Source organism: Bos grunniens, chromosome 24, assembly GCF_055505025.1.
Source record: "Bos grunniens cultivar Pamir isolate PY7600 chromosome 24, Bosgru_T2T1.0, whole genome shotgun sequence".
Classification (NCBI taxonomy): Eukaryota; Metazoa; Chordata; class Mammalia; order Artiodactyla; family Bovidae; genus Bos; species Bos grunniens.
In genome coordinates, this window is record NC_141188.1 from 42827340 (window position 1) to 42847019 (window position 19680).

At 48.0% G+C, this 19680-nt stretch overlaps 1 protein-coding gene across 6 annotated transcripts in view; it reads left to right on the plus strand.

The window, feature by feature from the left end:
* Nucleotides 1-19680, plus strand: part of MTCL1 (microtubule crosslinking factor 1) — a 114329-nt gene that overhangs the window by 83670 nt on the left and 10979 nt on the right. For all 6 annotated transcript variants that reach the window (XM_086373148.1, XM_086373146.1, XM_086373144.1 and 3 more), the window contains 4 exons: nucleotides 591-821; nucleotides 1914-2099; nucleotides 11387-11554; nucleotides 15246-15500. In XM_086373148.1, coding sequence (XP_086229274.1) covers nucleotides 591-821; nucleotides 1914-2099; nucleotides 11387-11554; nucleotides 15246-15500 — 840 coding nt within the window. The remainder of the gene's footprint in view (nucleotides 1-590; nucleotides 822-1913; nucleotides 2100-11386; nucleotides 11555-15245; nucleotides 15501-19680) is intronic.

Consider the following 19680-nt stretch of genomic DNA (forward strand, 5'->3'; position numbering starts at 1 on the left):
GTGTTAGGGTAATAGCAAGACTGGCATTCTAACCCTTTCTGGTCAGTGGAGCAAAGACTTTCAGCCTATATATCACTTTAGCCACCATGGATGCTATTCCTGTGCCCTTATCTGCATCCCATGTGCAGTTGAGTACTAGCTTGTCATCTTTCTGTCGGGGTCTGTGGGAACCCTAGGGCTCAGTGAGTCAAGGGGGAAGGACTCCCACTTACTCTGCCTGGACACCTGCAATGTGCCAAGGCACAAGGTACCAGCCCCGGAGTACAAACAGGGTCTGCCCCTGGGTCAGCTGTGAGCCCTGCCTCCAAGAGACAGTGCTCCTGAAGGGGCCTAAGGAACATCAAAAAACCGCACGAGAAACTCCACGATGAGAAATGATGCCGACCCCTCCCCTTGAACGGGGAGTCAGGAAGCGCTTGGGGTTTTGTGAAGAGTGAGCCTCTAGAGGAGTGTACTAAACTCAGGGAGTGGGGGGCGGGGGGGGAAGTTTCTGAGTTTCCCATCCCAGGCGGAATGGCCGCTGGCAGAGGCTCAGTTGGGTGGCAGGTGGGGACAGCCGCCCGTCACGGCGCCTCTCTTCTTCGTCCAAGGCGGAGGAGGAACGCCGCTGCGCCCTGCGGAGGCGCGACCGGGAGGCAAACGGCCTGGCCCTGCAGAGCTCGCTGCACGAGCGCGCCTGGGACGACGAGAGGCACCTGATGCAGCAGGAGCTGCGCTCCCTGAAGCAGAACATCTTCCTCTTCTACGTCAAGCTCAGGTGGCTGCTCAAGCACTGGCGCCAAGGGAGGCAGGCGGAGGACGACGCGGAGGACTTCATGGAGGTAGCTCGGCCCCGGGAGTTCCTTTGTATGGGGTTTGTTCTTGAGCCCCAGGCCCTGCTGTCCGCCTACCCACTCCGCTCCGCACACAGTCATGTTCTGATTATCTCAGGTTATTCTTCAAGCCCAGTCCAGGCAGAGCAAAGGCAGTGGGGTCGTCCGGTGCTGCCCAGGGAGCTCGTTTGAAGAACACGCTGGTCTGTAAGCCCCTGCTGCAGCCATGCTTTTTGCTGCCATGTCTTTTTGCTGCCATGTCTTTTTGCTGATGGATGAATTTGTTATCACCCCCAAAGTCCTCCACTGGTTCATTCCACAGTGATGGTTGGCAAACCCGGCTCTAACGTGGTCTCTCTGAGCTCCAAGAGGAGCTTTCTCACAGCCTCTGAAATCAGTATGAAGCATATACCTCCTTAGGCCTCAATTCCCAGGTTCATGGCAGAACCAGAGCTATTTGCCCTCTGATTGATGGTTATTGATTAAGGCAGAGTGGCCTCCAGCTCTGCAGGCTCCTCTCTGGCCATGCTGTCTGGCGAGCACAGGGCTGGAGCTGCTGGTGTCTGCTACTCTGGCTGCCTCGTCAGCTGTTTCAGGGCCCCGTGGTGGTTGGTTCCTCTTAGCCCCCAAAGACCCTCTGCTCCCACTCTCCTCAGCAGTGTGTGCAGTTTTAAGACATCCTGGGAATGGGGAGATATGATGCTCTTCCCTCGGGGTGGAGAACTTCTTTAAAAACGAATTCAACCTGCTTCAAGATAGCCATGACCTAGAAAACCATTGTTAAGCAAAACTGGAAGTAGTTGTCAAGTTTTCTATTGATCAGTACTTTGGAGGCCCTCCTCCTTTCACTGTAACTGAGAGCAGGAATGATTTACAAATAGTAATATTTCTAATCTCATCTAATAAACTGGGCACCCTCTATGTCAGGTTTAGATGGAGAAAGTGGCCAGTGAGTGAAGTGGTCACTATGAGCCTCCTAGGGAGAGAGGGCTGAGAAGTGAAGTTGTGATAACCCCTGAAGTGGGTGATGAACCTCAGGCATTAAAACTTAGGCTGAGGGCAGAAGAATTCAGCTGTGATTGTCCCCTCCTGCCATTTCAGAGCGAGCTTCCAGAGACCTTCCCCAGGCTCGGGGAGCTTGGCGTCCAGGGGGACACAAAGGCGGACAGTCCAGACCGCGACGACGATGGGCCAAGCTGTGGGTTTTCCCTGGGAGAGCGCTCTCCGCAGATGGGTGACCACGGGTCACGGCTGCAGCCCACCGACGGGGGACAGCTCTACAGGCAGGTGGGTGCTGGTCTTAGCTCCTCATTCTCCCTGCACTGGGAGAAAAGACCCCCTAGCCTGCCCCTGTCATCTGTTCACGCGCTGGTGTTCCCAGGGGCAGAGAGCTCTGGTTTGCTTGGCTCATTCACATAAGTGAGGACATAGTAAGGGCACGTCAATTGAGTCCCCTCAAGGCCAGTGAATGTGCCTCAGGAAGAGGAGAAAACAGTACTGGATAAGGTGGCCTATGTCTTATATAGAGGGTGACACTCTTCCAAGGAGATGGTGCCCTCATCACGACCACGTAGGGCTTTGTTGTTTGCTGGCGGGCAACATAACACAGGAGGAAAACCAAGTTTGTCCGTCTTTTTATCTCCAAATGTGTATGAAGTATTTCATGTTGTTTTTAAGCTACACAAAACATAATGTCCCCAATACAAATATTGGATGACACTTGAAGCAAAAATGAAAGCGTGTGTAAAGAGAAGTGAGGTTTCTGTGTAGAACCTTAAGTAACTATCAGTGTTCCCAAAAGCCCCATTTATCTTTATAAGCAAACAGGCCCCTGCTGGATAAGCCAAGAGATGCTCTGGGTGCCCCAGGTTGGTTGTGCTTTTCTGCAAAACGGAAGCTGTGATGGGTTTGGAGTGCCAGGATCCTGCCTGCAAGGCTAAAACTTTTTTGCTCCTGGGCTTCCTGGCCTGAGACTCTCCTGACCTCATGTTGCTTTTTTGAGTGTCTGGCAGGGAGAGCCTGGATCTGGGGGTAGGCGCAGGGTGGGGTGACCCCAGGCGCAGCTGCAGGCGCACCATCACAGCCAGTCTGGGCCCTCCCTGCACACCGCACTCCACAGCTGCAGCCTCTCCTTCTGCCCAGAGCATGTGTGTGTGTCGGGGCAGGGGGGTTAGGATGGTTAGGACGGCAGCAGAGCGTGAACTCAGGTCAGATGAGGAAAGTGACGCCTCCCTAGCTCACACCTGGGGGAGCGTTCCCCCTTTCCCCACCTTCTGTGTACAACTCAGATTTTCACAGTTGAAGTCCTGATTTCTAAGCATAACTTCACCCTTCATTCTCCCAGAATAACAGGACTCCAGAAAGAGGTTATATTTTCAAAGGAACTTTTAATTACCATTATTAGGAAGTCTGTCATGAGGCCATGGGAGAGATTTTTTAGCTCATGGAATGAGTTTTCCAGCGTTTTCCAGCAAAGATCGTTAGAAAATAAAATGCTCCTTTGCAGAACATCCCCCAAAATCGACCAGTTTTACTGGTTTTTAAAAGCGGTGCTGTCAGGCAGTCCCATGGTATTATCTGTGACTTACATAGAATTCCTTGTTGGCTGCTTAGCCACAGACCCGCTGCCTCCGAGAGCACGTGTCGGGTGTTTCCCACGTGCACATCCAAATGCTTTGGGAAAGGGGGAAAATGTAACACAGCTGGTTTCCCAAACAATAGTCATGGAAGATTTTCCCTGTGAGGTGGAGACCTATGGAAAGTCACTCAGCTGGAACCTCCTGTTCTGTGCGTCTTAACGTCATCTTTGCTGCTGCCTCCTTCCATCATTCATGTCTCAGCATTTCCGCTTGAAAGTGGAGGTGGACCATTGTGTTCCCGCTTTGTACACAGGCATGCAGATGGGCTAATGGGGGTGGTGTCCACGTGGGCAGAATCAGATCTGCCTTTAATGGGCCTGTCTGCCCATGGCAGTCCAGTGCCATCCATCTGAGGACACAAGATTAATGAGCTCTACTGTAAGCGACAGCTGGCGCCCGGCAGTGCACTTCTCGGGAGGGAGGTCTGTCCATCCTGTACCAGCCAGGCAGCCTGGACGCGGGAGCTGGGCACGTGTCGCAGGGAGCGGCCCCTCAAGCCGCACCCACCTCAGAAACTCCGAGGGCCTCCCAAGGCGATAAGCAGAGTGGGAAATGTGGCCTGACTTCTTTCCCAAGGATAAATTAGCAGGGGACAGAATTTCCCAGGCCTTGCCTTGTGTCACAGTGAACAATCTCACAGCTGAACAGGGTGGATGGCAACATTTATCATGTCAAAGGAGGTTTAAAAAAATTGCATGTATCAAGTCAGCGTTGGAAATACTTCATTAAAAACCATCAGATTGGAAAGTGTTTGGCTCTGCGAACACTGCCCAGACTGACGAGGCAGCAGGGACCCACCTGTCCTGGAGGCAGTGAGCACTTGAGTTCACCCAGCCTTCTGCAGGGTCCCAGGCTGGGGACAAGCACCAAGATGCCTGCAACTGCGTTGAGCTTCTGAGGCCAGCACTACTACAGCCAAGTATGCCTTTGATAGTAGTAATTCCTGAAATCAGGTTTTTAAACATAGGGTGGTTAATAGTGCCAGAAGTATGACTGTGGGGTTCCAACAGCCAGTCTTCCCCCAATTGGATTAAGTCATTAAAAGAAAAGTTACTTTTTCATTCAGGGATGTGACATAATACTCTTTTTTAAAGCGTCTAAGTGTAAGTGTGGAGAGGGCAATCTAATGCAATTATGAAAAAATGAAAGTGTTTAGTCGCCCAGTTGTGTCTGACGCTTTGCAACTCCATGGACTATAGCCTGCCGGCTCCTCAGTCCATGGAATTCTCCAGGCAAGAATACTGGAGCGGGTTGCCATGTCTTCAGGGGATCTTCCTGACCCAGGGATCGAACCCAGGTCTCTTGCATTGCAGGCAGATCCTTTACCATTTACTATGTTCTGTGTTCAAATCTTCAAGTCTTCAACTGCCACTGGTCCCTGAGGGCCCTCCTCAGGATCCAGCCTGAGGACTAGGGGCAGTCTGCTCCCTGGGCCTTTTGTCACTGACCTGGGACTCGGAGGCCCCCCAGATCAAAGCCAGCCTTTCCCTGTAGACAGAGTGCCTTTGGCTCCAGGGCATCCTGGGCCTGCACTCACCTGGTGCCCAGTAGCCTACTTGCTGGCAGCCCATTCTTTCTACTCTGCCCAAGATACAGAAACTTCCAGAAACAGCACTTCCACACATCTGATTTTATATTTTAAATAAGAAGGCAATCCTCTTGAGCCTTGATAGCTTTTATGTTTCACTTTCATATGTTGCACCAGATTCATTCTTCAGACTCTGCAACTTTATAGCCTCACCTAAGAGACATGCAACTCTGTGGAAGTAACCTGACCAGAGTTTATGATTAGGAAGCACTTTATTTTTGCTGTTTTTTTTTTTTTTTTTTCCTGTTACTGTGAAAGTAGCACGTGTTCAGGGTGTGGAAAGTCACAAGTAACAAAAGTTTCCTGAAGAAATACTCTCGGCCCCAGCCCTACCTCCCCGACCTACCTTTGGGTGGCAGGTAGTTTGTGACACACCTTTCCGAGTCTTGTGGCACAAGTTCTGATACACTAATGAGCTTGCCGGTAATCAGTTCATTCTTCCCATCTGGCCACTTGACTTCCATCACACTTGTCCATTTGCCCTTCCATCACACTTTGAAGCCTTGGCAACAGTTCTGGGTCTATACCTGTTCAATCTGTGTCCATATGTCCTCTCACACACCCACCTTTACTCTTCCGAGGCCTTCAGTGAAAATGATGGGAGACCTGCAGGCATGGAGTCCGCCTGGTCCAGGTCACCCAGTGTATTCGCAGCCAGTGGACACGTGAGTTCTGGCCACAGATGAGTCTGTCATCTCTGCAAGCTTCCATAAGAGATTATATTTTCACAGCCAGTCTTTAATGACTCATTCTCCTTTATCTGTGGGGATGATGGTTTTAGAAAATAATCTTTAATCTGTATGTAATAATGAAGATAAGAATGACAAATGGCTTACTTGTTAAAATGTTGCTGGATTAAAATATTGTAGGGGGTTCCTAGGTGGCACAATGGTAAAGACTTTGCCTGCCAATGCAGGAGACAGAAGAGATGCAGGTTCGACCCTGGGTCAGGAAGATCCCCTGAAGTAGGAAATGGCTATCCACGCCAGTCTTCTTGCCTGGAGAATCCCATGGACAGAGGAGCCTGGTGGGCTACAGTCTCTGGAGGGTTGCAGTTGGACGTGACCGAGACCAAGCACACACAGATATGTAAAGATAATCTCAGTAAAGGGTGACATGGCACCCCTGCTGGTGAAGGAGTTACTTTTATTGAACCTGCAAGAGGCCCCCCCCCTTATGTGTCAAATAGGAACTATGCATGGGTGTGTATGTGGAAGTGGGCGGTGGGTGGTCAGGGCAGCCAACCACAGCATTGCAGGACTCTGCCTAAGTGAGGATAAGGCAGAGGCCAGCACCTCTATTGTGACTGCCTTTCTGTGGGTCAGCCCGTAGCAGCAGGTCAGTACCTCTGTTCCAATTTTAGATTACACCATCTCTAAAGGCAGTGGCTCTGATGCAGCAGAGTGGTTGATGTTAAGTATAGCTTTCACAGAATTACTTATGTGCATGTCTTAGAAATCTTAAGCAAAAGTGAGTCTATAAAATAGCTGGTGTTGCCTCACCAACTGATCTGCTACCTATCTATAAACTTCTTTTCAATTTCTATTAACATGTGTCCTATAATTGGATAGGGCTTCCCTGATAGCTCAGTTGGTAAAGAATCCACCTGCAATGCAGGAGACCCTGGTTTGATTCCTGGGTCAGGAAGATCTGCTAGAGAAGGGACAGGCTACCCACTCCAGTATTCTTGGGCTTCCCTTGTGGCTCAGCTGGTAAAGAATCCGCCTGCAATGTAGGACACCTGGGTTCGATACCTGGGTTGGGAAGATTCCCTGGAGGAGGAAAAGGCTACCCACTCCAGTATTCTGGCCTAGAGAATTCCATGGACTCTATAGTCCATGGGGTCGCAGAGAGTCAGACACGACTGAGTGACTTTCACTTATAATTGGATAACAGTCCTACTGGCCAAAGCCCAAACTTGAACCTGTTATTTTAACACTTTATAGCACAAACTCCTGATGGCAAATGGAGGGTTATTCGAGCTTAAAAGGGCTGAAATGTCCTTAGAATTGAGAAAGAAATTGTGGAAACATTTTATCCTGCTGCTTTGTAAGAAGACCAATAAGCCTCTTGATGAAAGTGAAAGAGGAGAGTGAAAAAGTTGACTTAAAGCTCAACATTCAGAAAACGAAGATCATGGCATCTGGTCCCATCACTTCATGGTAAATAGATGGGGAAACAGTGTCAGACTTTTTTTGTGGGGGGCTCTAAAAGCACTGCAGATGGTGATTGCAGCCATGAAATTAGAAGACGCTTACTCCTTGGGAGGAAAGTTATGACCAACCTAGATAGCATATTAAAAAGCAGAGATATTACTTTGCCAACAAAGGTCCGTCTAGTCAAGGCTATGGTTTTTCCAGTGGTCACGTATGGATGTGAGAGTTGGACTGTGAAGAAAGCTGAGCACTGAAGAATTGATGCTTTTGAACTGTGGTGTTGGAGAAGACTCTTGAGAGTCCCTTGGACTGCAAGGAGATCCAACCACTCCATCCTAAAGGAGGTCAGTCCTGGGTGTTCATTGGAAGGACTGATGCTAAAGCTGAAACTCCAGTACTTTGGCCACCTCATGCGAAGAGTTGACTCACTGGAAAAGACTCTGATGCTGGGAGCGATTGGGGGCAGGAGGAGAAGGGGACGACAGAGGATGAGATGGCTGGATGGCATCACCGACTCGATGGACATGAGTTTGAGTAAACTCCGGGAGTTGGTGATGGACAGGGAGGCCTGGTGTGCTGTGATTCATGGGGTCGCAAAGAGTCGGACATGACTGAGCGACTGAACTGAAAGAAATTGGGAAGTTGGCCTTTTTAATTACAATTGCCCATACTTACCAGAAGGGCTTCTCTGGTGGCTCAGAGGGTAAGGCGTCTGCCTGCAATGCAGAAGACCTGGGTTTGATCCCCTGGAGAAGGAAATGGCAACCCACTCCAGTACTCTTGCCTGGAAAATGCCATGGAGGGAGGAGCCTGGTAGGCTACAGTCAATGGGATCACAAACAGTCGTACACGACTGAGCAATTTCACTTTTTGTATACTTACCAGATATATAAGCTAAAAGGTTATAGAGCTCAGCACCTGGCACAGAAGGTTCTGAAAGCTCTGTATCTAAGATGACTTTGACCTGAAGACTTAGTCTTGATTCCATCCTTGACTTGATTTGGGTCTTTCTACCAAAAATATAGCCCAGCAAACGGCCACCACTGGGAGAAGTGAGAAGAGTAACGTCTAGATGTTCTTTCAGGAGGGCTACTGTTATTCCCCTTGATGTGGGGAATGGAGTTTGCTTCACAGAGATTAGCCATCTTTGTTTGTTTATTTTTGGCTGTGCTGGATCTTCATTGCAGCAAGGAGGGGCTACTCTCTAGCTGTGGTTGCTCGGACTTCTCACTGCAGTGGCTGCTCATGTGAAGCACAGGCTCCAGGCACGCGGGCTTCAGCAGTGGCAGCGCTCAGGCTCAGCAGTTGCAGTTCCCAGGCTCTAGAGCACAGGCTCAGTAGTCACAGCACATAGACTTAAGTGCTCTGCGGCCTGTGCCACCTTCCCGGAACCAGGCATCAAACCCATGTGTCTCCTGTATTGGTGGGCAGATTCTTAACTACTAGATCCCTAGGGAAGCCCTAGATTAGCTATCCTTAAAATTACAGCTTGGGCAGGGTTATGCTGCCAGAATTCACATATGCTGGCAGGCTTGTCCAGTCTTGGGTAGCGCAGGCAGACCTGGATCGCAGTCAGGCTCCACGCTTCCTCGCGGCCAGACAGGTTCCCCGTTGCTGTGCGTCCTCCCCTGTGACAAGGGCATGTGCCAGCGTGCACTCAGGCTCGATGTGAGATGCAAGCACTGTCCTGTAGGTGAAGGATCATCACACCCCTGGCCCACTGGAAACTAGTGTTAGTCACCATCACTGGGTTTCTGTGTGTGTAACAGTCAGTTGGAAGGATCAGTGCCTGTCTGTGGCTCATTCGGGGTCTTCAGTTTTCTCTTGGACATAGTTCTTGCCGTTGTTCTCCAGTGGCAGAACTAGGTTGGCTGCGTGCCAGGCCACATGCTGTGCCCAGGTGACGGTGGTAACAGCTACCAATAGCATCGATTCTCTGGGCTCTTGTCCCCTTTGGCCACCTTCACCCCAAAGCAAGTTTGAGCTTATCCCATGATGATTAAATATAGTATTGGTATAACAGGACATTATGTTGATTGCTCTGGCCCAAATGTGCATGAAAACATTAAGACTTGATTTTATTTAATCTGATATCTATTAATGCCAAAAAGTACTTACTTCCAGCAGAAGCAAAATTTTAATCTGCAAAAGGACAGTCATGTGAACCCTGCTTTCAAGGAGCACAAAATTCTGGTCCTGATGTTGTCAGTGCTGTTAGAGAAGAACCCCAAAGCTGACCACATACATGACTTGTGGTTCATAGGAAAGTACTGATCACATGTGATTTATTATGTGGTTTTCTGCTTTTTCTTCAATGAAACAGAGACAACTGCTCCGAAGTTTCGATAAAAATTACCGTGATTTTATGTTTAAAATAGTTTGACTTGAAAAGTAGTAATTTTTTAAAAATCTAAAATCCAATGATGAAAAATCAAGTCTACCATAAAATAATTTTTTAGCAAACAAATTCTATACTTAGGAAGATGTATATCTGTGAAAAGACTAACACCTCACTCATACATACCTTTAAATACTTTTGGTGTAGAGTTTAAAGAAACTTCTGCATTGATTACAGTTTCACACATTTTATGAATATCTTGTTGAGAACAGTGGTAATTTACTTATATTCTCATAGTTGGAAAGAACGTACAGGATTTTTAGGTTTTCTATTTGCCAGGTTTTGCAAATGTTAACTGAATTGTACTCTCAGTTAAAAGTGAAAATTGGTTTTCATGGTGAGGAAAATCAAGGAGCAATAAATGCTAACAGACCTTTTCACCTGACCAAAAGTCTACTGTATTTAATACTAAAACTTTTCATATAAATTATGGAGAAAACTATGGCGTTTTCAGTGATAAAGTTCATGTTAAGGAATTTCTCTCTTCTAACATCCAAACGTATATCCAGAGTATCACAAATTCTTCCCAAGCATGGCTAACCATTTTTGCATACGTACATGCGTGTTTCATTGATTTGACTAGATGGTTTTAAAAGCATGATTGACTCTCAAGCTGATGGAAGAGAGAAGGCTGCTGGGTATGCAGATCCCAGGCTCGCTGCCCTGGGACAGGAGGTTTACCAAGGAGGGGGGATTCTTCTGAGCATGAGGGGCTCTGTCTTCCCATGGTACAGACAGAGTGCCTCTGGTAGGACTGAGAGAGCTTTTAAGTCCTCCTGTCTTATAAATGTACCAAAGAGGATTGCCTTGAGACCATTCAGGGAGCTAGCAACGGGCTTTAGGTGTTCTCCATCTGGTTTCTAGAGATGGACTGATGTGGCTTTTATTATCCAGGTACCATCATTGATTCAGGGTGTATTAATTCATTTGGACAAACCTTCTGATATAATGCCCATGCTGAAGCATACTGAGATAGCAATCATGGTTTTGAAATGTGTGTTCATAGAACTAAATAGGTATTATTGGAAAATACAAAATCTTTTAAGTTAGGTACAGCAGGTTAGTAATAAGAATCCATTCTTCATTATCAGACCTGTTTGCATGCTTCCATGAGCTAAGCACCAGAAATGTGGGAGGTGGTCAGCCTTTGACAACTTGGAGGTGGGGGGACAGGGGAGGCACAAGATAAACAAGTAGTTACAGTAGTTATTCCTGCCATTAGCGAGCAGAAAAGAGATTCTGGGCAGTGACTGTATTTCGAGGGAGGACAAGGAAGCCTTCACCGGCATGTTAAGCCTTTACTTTTAACTGTTAGACCTAAAAGTCACCCCCACCCCACGACTCTGCTTTTTTGCATATATGACCTCTTAGTAACTACAAATCGGAGACTAACCACCACGTTGATGAGACACACGAGCCCTTTATTAATTCCCTCTGGTTCAACAGCTGGCACTCAAGTGACAGCACACAGAGGTGAGTTTATCTCATTACTCCTGTTGTCAACCAGGGCTGTGAGGTCTGAAGTCATGCAGAGCATCCTGGCAGCCCTGGCTCGGTTCCCCTCGCCTCCCTCAGCTTCTTCCCATCTCTGCTTCAGGTGTCCGTGGTACCAGCCTCCTCATCCAAGGAGCCCTTAGCAGCATCGGCCCAGTGGCCCTCGAGCAGCCAGGGGACCCATTCTCCCCCTAACTGTGCAGATTCCCACCATAGCCCCAAACCAGCCCCCCTCCCTTGCTGGCCAGGCCCCTGTCCTCACCCTCATGAGATGCAGAGCTGCCCTCATGTCCCCACAGGTGGCAGAGACCCAGCCGCTGTTCTGCGCCCTCAAGGCACTGCTTGAGGAGCTGCGCGCAGAGCTACGGGAGGACGCGCGCGCACGCCAGCGGCTGCAGCAGCAATACGCAGGTGACAAGGCTGCCTGGGATGTGGAGTGGGCCGCGCTCACATGCCGCCTGGAGCAGGTACGGCCTGGCCTCCTCTCCAACTGCGGGGAGGGTCTGGATCCCAGGGCCTGGCTGGGAAAGGGGGGCGAGGAGAAACCCGCAGCAAGGGCCTCGGGCACCTGGGAGGTCCCCCGCCTTCCTGTGGTGCCATCCTTCCCTCTTCTTCCCTCTCCCAAGGTGTGAAACACAGCTCCCACCCAGCAGTGTTTCAAAAGCAGCGTCTGTTTCCCCATTCTGTGTAGAACAAGGTTGTCTCTTTTTTATTACTATCCAGTTTATTTAAACTAAAAGCAGAGGAGTTCACCCATTCCCTACTCACTTCCCCCTGGCAGCTCCTTATCTGTTAAGTGTTACCTATGAGCTTGGTTTCATCTGTTTACTTACAGATTCCACATCTACTTCTGATCACACAGTATTTCTCTCTCTCTGATTTCAATTAGCATAAAGCCCTTGAGCTCCACCCACTGTTGCTGCAAATGGCATGATTTTGTTCTTTTTCACCACTGAGTAGTATCCCATTGTATATATGTACCACATCTTCTTTATCCATTCATTCATCCATGAACATTTACATTGCTTCTGTAAATGGTGCTGCTGGGAACATGGGGGTGCAGGTGTCTTCTTGCCTGAGTTTTCTTTGCCTACAGGTAACAGATACATGAGAAAATGCTCTGTTATTGATCCTCAGGGAAATGCAAATCAAGACCACAATGAGCTGTCACCTCACAGCTGTTGGAGTGGCCCTTATCAGAAAGACTAGAAATAGCGAATGTTGGTGGGGAGAAAGGAGCAAGGATGTCCTTAGTGCCACCAAAGCCTGACCAGCATGAAATGGTGATCAGTACACGGCCATCATTCAGACAGAAGCAAAGAAAACGCAGGTTGTGGTTTTGTTATCTCTAAAAAAAAAAAAAGCAAACGAATGCTTTCCGTTAGATTTCTCCCAGTGCTGGGAAGACCTTGTAGACCTCCCACTACACATGCCCTGACGAGTCGTGCTGTCCTTATTCACACAGAGAAATGAAGGCCGGAGGAAGCATGTTGTCTCAGATTGCAGAGGCTTCACTGAGAGTGGAGACGAGAGCACAGTGGAGCACAGGGTCTCAGAGACTTAAGACCACACCCCTGGTCACTAAGATCAGGCTGCACCGGAAATGCTCTTTTCTGTGGGCTTTCTCCCTGGAAACCTTTGAAAGTGGTCACTTCCTGTGTGGTATCTGCTTGCTCAGACTGCTTCTCTGGGTGTCTCCCCACCCCCCCATCATGGTGCGCCATCTCAGATAATCTCTTTTCTGGGCAGATTGTAATCAAGATTTTCTATCAGTTGGCCCCATCATGAGACAAAAAAAAAAACTTGCCTGGAAAGAAGACATCTTCTAAATAGTCTTGATAAAAGCTGAGAGGGCTTGTCCTGTCAGAAGACAGCTTCCGCAGTGCCCACAGGTTCACCTGCACTGCCACCTGGCCCACAGGGGCAGAAGTACCAGGCTCTGGAGGGGCCAAGGTACAGCTGCCTCTGCAGGGGCAGCAGCAAAGCACAGCCAGACCAGAGCTCCTGGCCAGGCTGGACAAGGGTGCAGCCGCTGACCCAGTTATGAATCCTGCCGACTGCCTGGTAGGAGCGTCTTACTAGATATTCTGTTTATCTTCGTTCACAGCCTGAAGAGCCAGCTGTGGAAGAGAAATGAGTAAGGACATTCTGATGAGCTGCCTTTAAGCTTACTTTAAAAATATGTTTATGGGGGAAACAGCTAAATATTTTCAGAAATATAAGCATAGCCAAAAAGAGAAGGCATAATCTTTGAAGCCAGCCAGCTTCAAAACATTTCATCTTTGTTTTAGAGGAACCTGGTATCCACCCACACATTTGCTACAAATAAAGCCTCAGGGATAATCACTGAACACCATGAAGTAAAGCTAGAACTTCAAACCTGGAAGCCAAGTGGGTAATACGTAAAGATTTCATCTTCTGCCCCCAAACTGTTTAAAGTTTCTCAAACATTTGTGGCCTAGGGAACAATGAATGTGGGCTGATGCTAGTACATTTATAATAGTGCCATCTTTGCCCATTTCCACTAAATGCAAAACAGCTGAATTCTATCCAGAGGGAAATACTTTCTCTCAGTGGAGGCCATGTTGTGTCAATCCCCAAATCTAATTCCTTCAACTGACTCCGAAGTCAGAGCTTGCTTTGCCAGGGATCCCCCAACAGAAAAGACAGATCCTTAGGGGGTTCTCAGTACAGTGGGAGAGCAGAAAAGGGCCAAAGTTAGTAACAGAGTGATTAAGTGCCCTGCCAGACCTGTACACAGGCTCCCAGGAATGGGAGTGTGCAGGGCACACACCTCAGTCCGCAGGCTCAGGGCAGGGTTGTTTGTCAAAGTCCTGCTTAGAATCTTGGAAGATGAACAGGAGTGGCTACATGGAAAAGGAGAGAAAAGGACATCATGAAGACAGGAGGATGGCACACCCGAGCAGCTGCACCTCACCATGGACGAGTGGCAAGAAGAATGTTCAAAGAATCAAAACACTGATCCTGATTTCGTCATGGGAGTAAAGCATTTTGACCTGCATTTTTAAGAAGTTATTCTGGTATAGAGGTAGAGAATAGATTAGAAACCATTAGAATTCAGTAGATTAACATGGGGCCATGGATGGACGTCAGGGATCTGCTTATCTAGAATAGGAAAAAGGGTATATATTTGTGCTCATGAATCTGGCACTAAAGTCTTATCACAGTCACCAACAGTACACCCCAGTTCCCCCCTCCGGTCCTTGGCACTGCTGTCAGTTTACTTCTACACATCTGTAAACACACAACATGCTGCAACCATCTTTACCTTAGACACTGAGTAGTATTTTAAAGCAATTAAAAATAGAAAATGAGTTATATTTGTATTTATTCAGGATTTCCAGTCATTTCCAGTGTTCTTCATTTTTTGTGTAGATCAAAGTGTTTGCTGGTATATCATTCCATCTGCCCGAAAATGTCCTCTGTCATTTCTTGAAATGCAGGTCTGCTGACAGTAATTTTTTTTTAAGTTTCCATTTATTGAAAAACCTGTATCCCCCTGTATTTTTGAAAGATGTTGCCGAGTACAGATCTCCCCCCTCCAGCCCTTTCACTGTGTTACTCCGTTGTCCCCTGACTTGCATAGTTTCCAAGGAGAAGTCTGCTGTCATTCCCATCTTTGTGCCTCCATGGGTGGTTTTTTTCTCTGTCTGCCTCCAAGGTTTCCTCTTTGGTTTTCAGCAGTGTGCATGTGGTGTCTAGATGGGAGTTCTTCTGCTTGCTTGTTTGTGGTCTTCAACCTCCTGGGTGCTTGATGTGTGTTTATTATAGACTGCTAGGTTCCATCACTGCCCTATTACCAGGTTCCACAGAGGGGTGAAGGATGTAGGGATAGACATGTGCCTGCCTTCAAGGAGCTGTACAGCAGAACAGGCAGGAGACATGGTGACTCGGAGTCTGCAAGGGGATTGAGGAGTGGACCGTGGGAAGCTGGGTGGATTCTCTTATTCACCTCTGTATGACTCTGTCAGATATTCATAATTAAGACTTTAAAGACGAAAATTATTTCCTCTGTAAGCTTGGTCAGATCTTGATTTAAACACGATTCCAGGGATAATACATGAATGTGCTGAGGTTTTCTTCACCTAATAATGTGAGATTGTCAGGGACTAAGTTCCCATGTCTTATCCTTGACAGCTGGAAGCAAAGAATGAAAAGAGCTTGGGAGACCCAGGCTCCTGCACCGACAGCAAAGGGGCATTCAGGAAGGAGAGGGAGGTGCAGCAGAAGCTGCTGGCGGACAGTCACAGGCTGGTCATGGACCTGCGCTGGCAGATCCACCACAGCGAGAAGAACTGGAACCGGGAGAAGGTGGAGCTTCTCGACCGCCTGGACCGGGAGCGCCAGGAGTGGGGGCGGCAGGAGAAGGAGATGCTGTGGAGAATTGAACAGGTGAGGGTGCCCCTAGGAGGAATGGGGATGCCTGGCCTGGAAACCAGGGAACTCAAGAGGGGAAACTGAAATAGCTCTGGAGTCTCTGCCATATCAGGCTGATCTAGGGGCTTCCAGAGGAAGAGGAAGAAATCCTAGGGGCTCCAGGTTGGAGACCTAGGGTCAGCCCTCCTACAACACAGGTCTTTTCATGCAAAGTCAGTGGGTAACTTTACTCAATGTGTCTGGTTGGGGGTGGGGATAACTTTTTTAAGGTGTTAAAAGACTAAACTTGAAAGGCAAGGTTATTTCATATCTTAGAAAGTGATTTCTGCCAAAAAGCAAACTAGCTTTTAAGTCTGCCACTAAAGATGTGGTCACAGTGACTGCTCCAGCTTGAATGGAATTGTCCATTAGTGAAGAAACTGCTGAATTCAGTAGGAAGTCAGACTGTTTGCACCTGCTGTGGATCTTGCAGAGCTGTGATTAGACAGGACACGGTCAGGGGAGGTGACTGGTAGTTCATTATCTTCAACTAAACAAATGATTCAAAAACACAGATGAGTTCAGTGGGAGAGGCAAGTTTTCTGCAGATAATCATTCCCTGCCTTGCGTCAGATGTAGGACAGTTTGCATAGCTGTGATCCTGCTTGAGTGGTGCACAAATTAATTTCCACATGAAAACGATGAAAGATTGGGATTCTTTCCGGGCTGAGTTTTGACGTCGCATACAATTTCAGCCTGTCACACTTATAAATTCAGGTGGCCTCAAGGAAATGTATTAATAAGAAACTGAAAGCAGGAAAAATAACCTATTATTTTACAAATGCCCATGCTGCCTTTTGGAGAAGGCAATGGCACCCCACTCCAGTACTCTTGCCTGGAAAATCCCATGGATGGAGGAGCCTAGTAGGCTGCAGTCCATGGGGTCGCTAAGAGTCAGACACAACTGAGCGACTTCACTTTCACTTTTCACTTTCATGCATTGGAGAAGGAAATGGCAACCCACTCCAGTGTTCTTGCCTGGAGAATCCCAAGGACTGGGGAGCCTGGTGGGCTGCCGTCTATGGGGTCGCACAGAGTCAGACATGACTGAAGTGACTTAGCAGCAGCAGCATGCTGCCTTTTGGAAAATGTGCTGTCTTATTCCTGAGACATGGACCTCTGTTCTGCAGGTGCAATGGCTAAGGTCCGTTTCTGCTTACTGGTGGGGAGGGAGGGTGGAAGTGAGAACTGAAAAGAACCAGGAGCTTTTGGCTCAAGAACCCCTGAGCAGAAGCAAGTGCATTTGCAGATAGAGAGGCCTGACGTCCTTCCTGGGTTTGGTTACTCACACAGCTGAGTCACCCAAACTGATAGGTGATCTGGCTCATTTCAGAATTCCCCAGAGTCTATCAAAGGAAGGTTGGCCACTTCCTGTTTGGCCTAGAATGTGACACTTGAGAAGACTGTCCTGTCTTAAACCCTCGGTGTGCCTGTGCTCCATGCAGAGGATCAGCTGTTGGGTGGGAGTCACGGGGCAGAGGCAGCATGTACTCTGACAGAGTGCTTATAGATTCACCCAGTGTTAATTAGTGTCATGGCTGTTCCAGGCCCCTCCCTGGAGGGTCCCTCCTGCACCCCAGCAAGACCATGGTCATCATCTCTTTGCCTGTCAGCTCTAAGCTCCTTGCTCTTGTCTTGGCTTCACTGTGGATATAACCTTGGATGTAAATGAAGCAAGTCTTTAAGGGCTTCATTTTACTTTGAGGAATGAGGGTAATTTCTAATAAAGGAACGATTAGTAAGACTTCTGGTGATGTTCACCTTTAAAGAGTTAATGTCCTGGGGATATGAGCAGCATTTTAAGACTGTCTTTGGGAAGGTGAGTGAGCAGGGGCTGAAGCCCATTTGCAGCTTGTCACTACTGTCACAGTCCTACCACGATGACGGCCTCAGAACTTTAGTCTTCCAGGTTAACACGTTTGAGCAAACGGACTTGAGTGAGACGTGGGTTCTGGGTGTTCCTTCATCTGTTTCTGAAATCTGTGGTGGACCCCACATATTGGTACCGTGAGTTCACTGCTGTTTTTAGAAGAGGGTTTGTTGATGCTTTAGATATACAGTTGTGGCTTTAAAAAATAACTCCAGCCCAGTATTTGACATTTTTAAAATCACAGTACCCAATCCTGAAAATTAGGAAAAGCAGTTAAAGGCATTTTTTATAAAAGGAAACTGACTTGACGTGTTTAGCATATGTAGGTCTGTTAGTTATTGTTCGTTCATTTAACTTTTAGCTGCATGTTCCACAGATGAACTGGACATGCAGGCGAGCGCTCTTCATAAAGCATACCCCTCGATATCTGACTACGTGGTGGGCCGTGTGACCTTGTCTATGATGGCCTAGACAGATGGTGAGAGGAGTAACAGTAAATCCATTTTCCACTGCGAGAACACATGCTTCATACTTGTGCAGGGGCACTGAATTCCTACATGATTTCTGTGCCTCGTGAGGAGTTTTATGTGATGAATGACTGTGGGAATGTGGTAGAGGTCATGTAACACACACTATCTATTGCATCGGCAGCTCGTCTCTGCCCAGACCTAATGGTGAGGGTTAACTTCTCTGGAGTCACATCACATTTCTCCTGTGAATCATCAGGTCCCAGTTAGCCTGCAGAGGCTCTAGGTTCTGTTAAAAACCTGAAGGAAAGCTCCAGCGTCATTCTGTTACTCTTCCAGTGACTTCCTTAAATCAGTTGCCTCTACAGCAAAAAAGCCTGTTCTTTTAAAACCTGTGTACAAAGTAACGTTTTTTCTTGGAAACAGTTCAGGTAAGGGGACACTCTGAAGGGTGTTTTGCTGCCTATATTATTTGAAGAAGTGAAGTCACTCAGTCATGTCTTAGCAAACCCCATGGACTGTAGCCTACCAGACTCCTCCATCCATGGGATTTTCCAGGTGAAGGTACTGCAGTGGGTTGCCATTTCCTTCTCCAGGGGATCTTCCTGACCCAAGGATCGAACCCAGGTCTTCCGCATTGCAGGCTTTACCGTCTGAGCCACCTGGGAAGCCCCAAGGCACATCATTTAAATTTGGTGTTTGCTCTAGAAGTTGTTCTCCTGCAGGATTCTAAGTACAGTAGGTGCTGGTGGCTGGTCTGAAATGACTCTCCTAGGAAACCCTATCCTTTTAAGGGCCTTTTACTCTGTGACAGCACTGCAGAGGCATCTTGGCAGCAGACACCTCCAGCTAAAACCACTCCAGTTCATTTTTAGGGAACCTAAGACTTACCAGCTCTAGTGCATGCTGCTCCTGGCTGCCCAGGTTTATTTTTGACACCCCGCTTTGCCAAGTGAGAATGTGCTGGTTCGTAGCTCCCCACTGTAGTCATTCTCCCCCTCTTCACACGCACCCTCCATGCACATTTACAGTTTCAGATGTGATTTTAATCTTAATTCTGTGCCTGAAATAGCTTGGAGATGATATGTTGAAACTAAATCACACTGACATACATAGATGAATAATAAAAAGCTTTCCTTAAAAAAAAAAAAAAGGATTTATGGTCTTTGAAAATGACAAAGAACTATGTCAGCGGGGCTGGGGGAGAGCGCAGAGGGTTTTCAGCTGAGCTGATACCCGGGGTGACTTTGCTTGTTCCCTGATTCAACTGGAATGCTGCGTCAAACTCCAGCATTCAAGGTCTGGCTGCTTTCTCCTAAAATAAAGGTGATACCCACCTCAGAAATTACCAGAAATGAGGAGAAGCCCTTTGTCCCCATCGCTCCATATGGCTTTGTTCCCAGTGACACACTTGTGGCTGAAGGCTTGAGTTAGGACACAAGATGTAGTTTGTGACAGAGGCTTTGTTAAAACAGAGGCTTTGTAAATGAATGCGCTTCAGAGGGAGGGTCAGTGCTTCTGGCTACCATCTCAGCACTCTGCCGTCCTTGGAGGCGAGTCCAGAGGCAGGCATGGTGGAGCACGGGAGTGGATTCTGTGAATTTCCCTACTGCCTCAGGGGAGGCTGGGAGGGGAGCACGGGAAGAGACAGTGCTGCCTGCACACATGTCCCTGCCCGTCCCCATGGTTCCATGGGCCCCTCCGGAAGGCCCCTCGCGCTGTGAAGAGATGAGGCATTTATCAGTGTCCCAGGCCCAAGGACTCCCACAGGCCTGAGGGGAGTTGGTGGTAGTCCCCTGATGAACACTGCCCTTTAGGG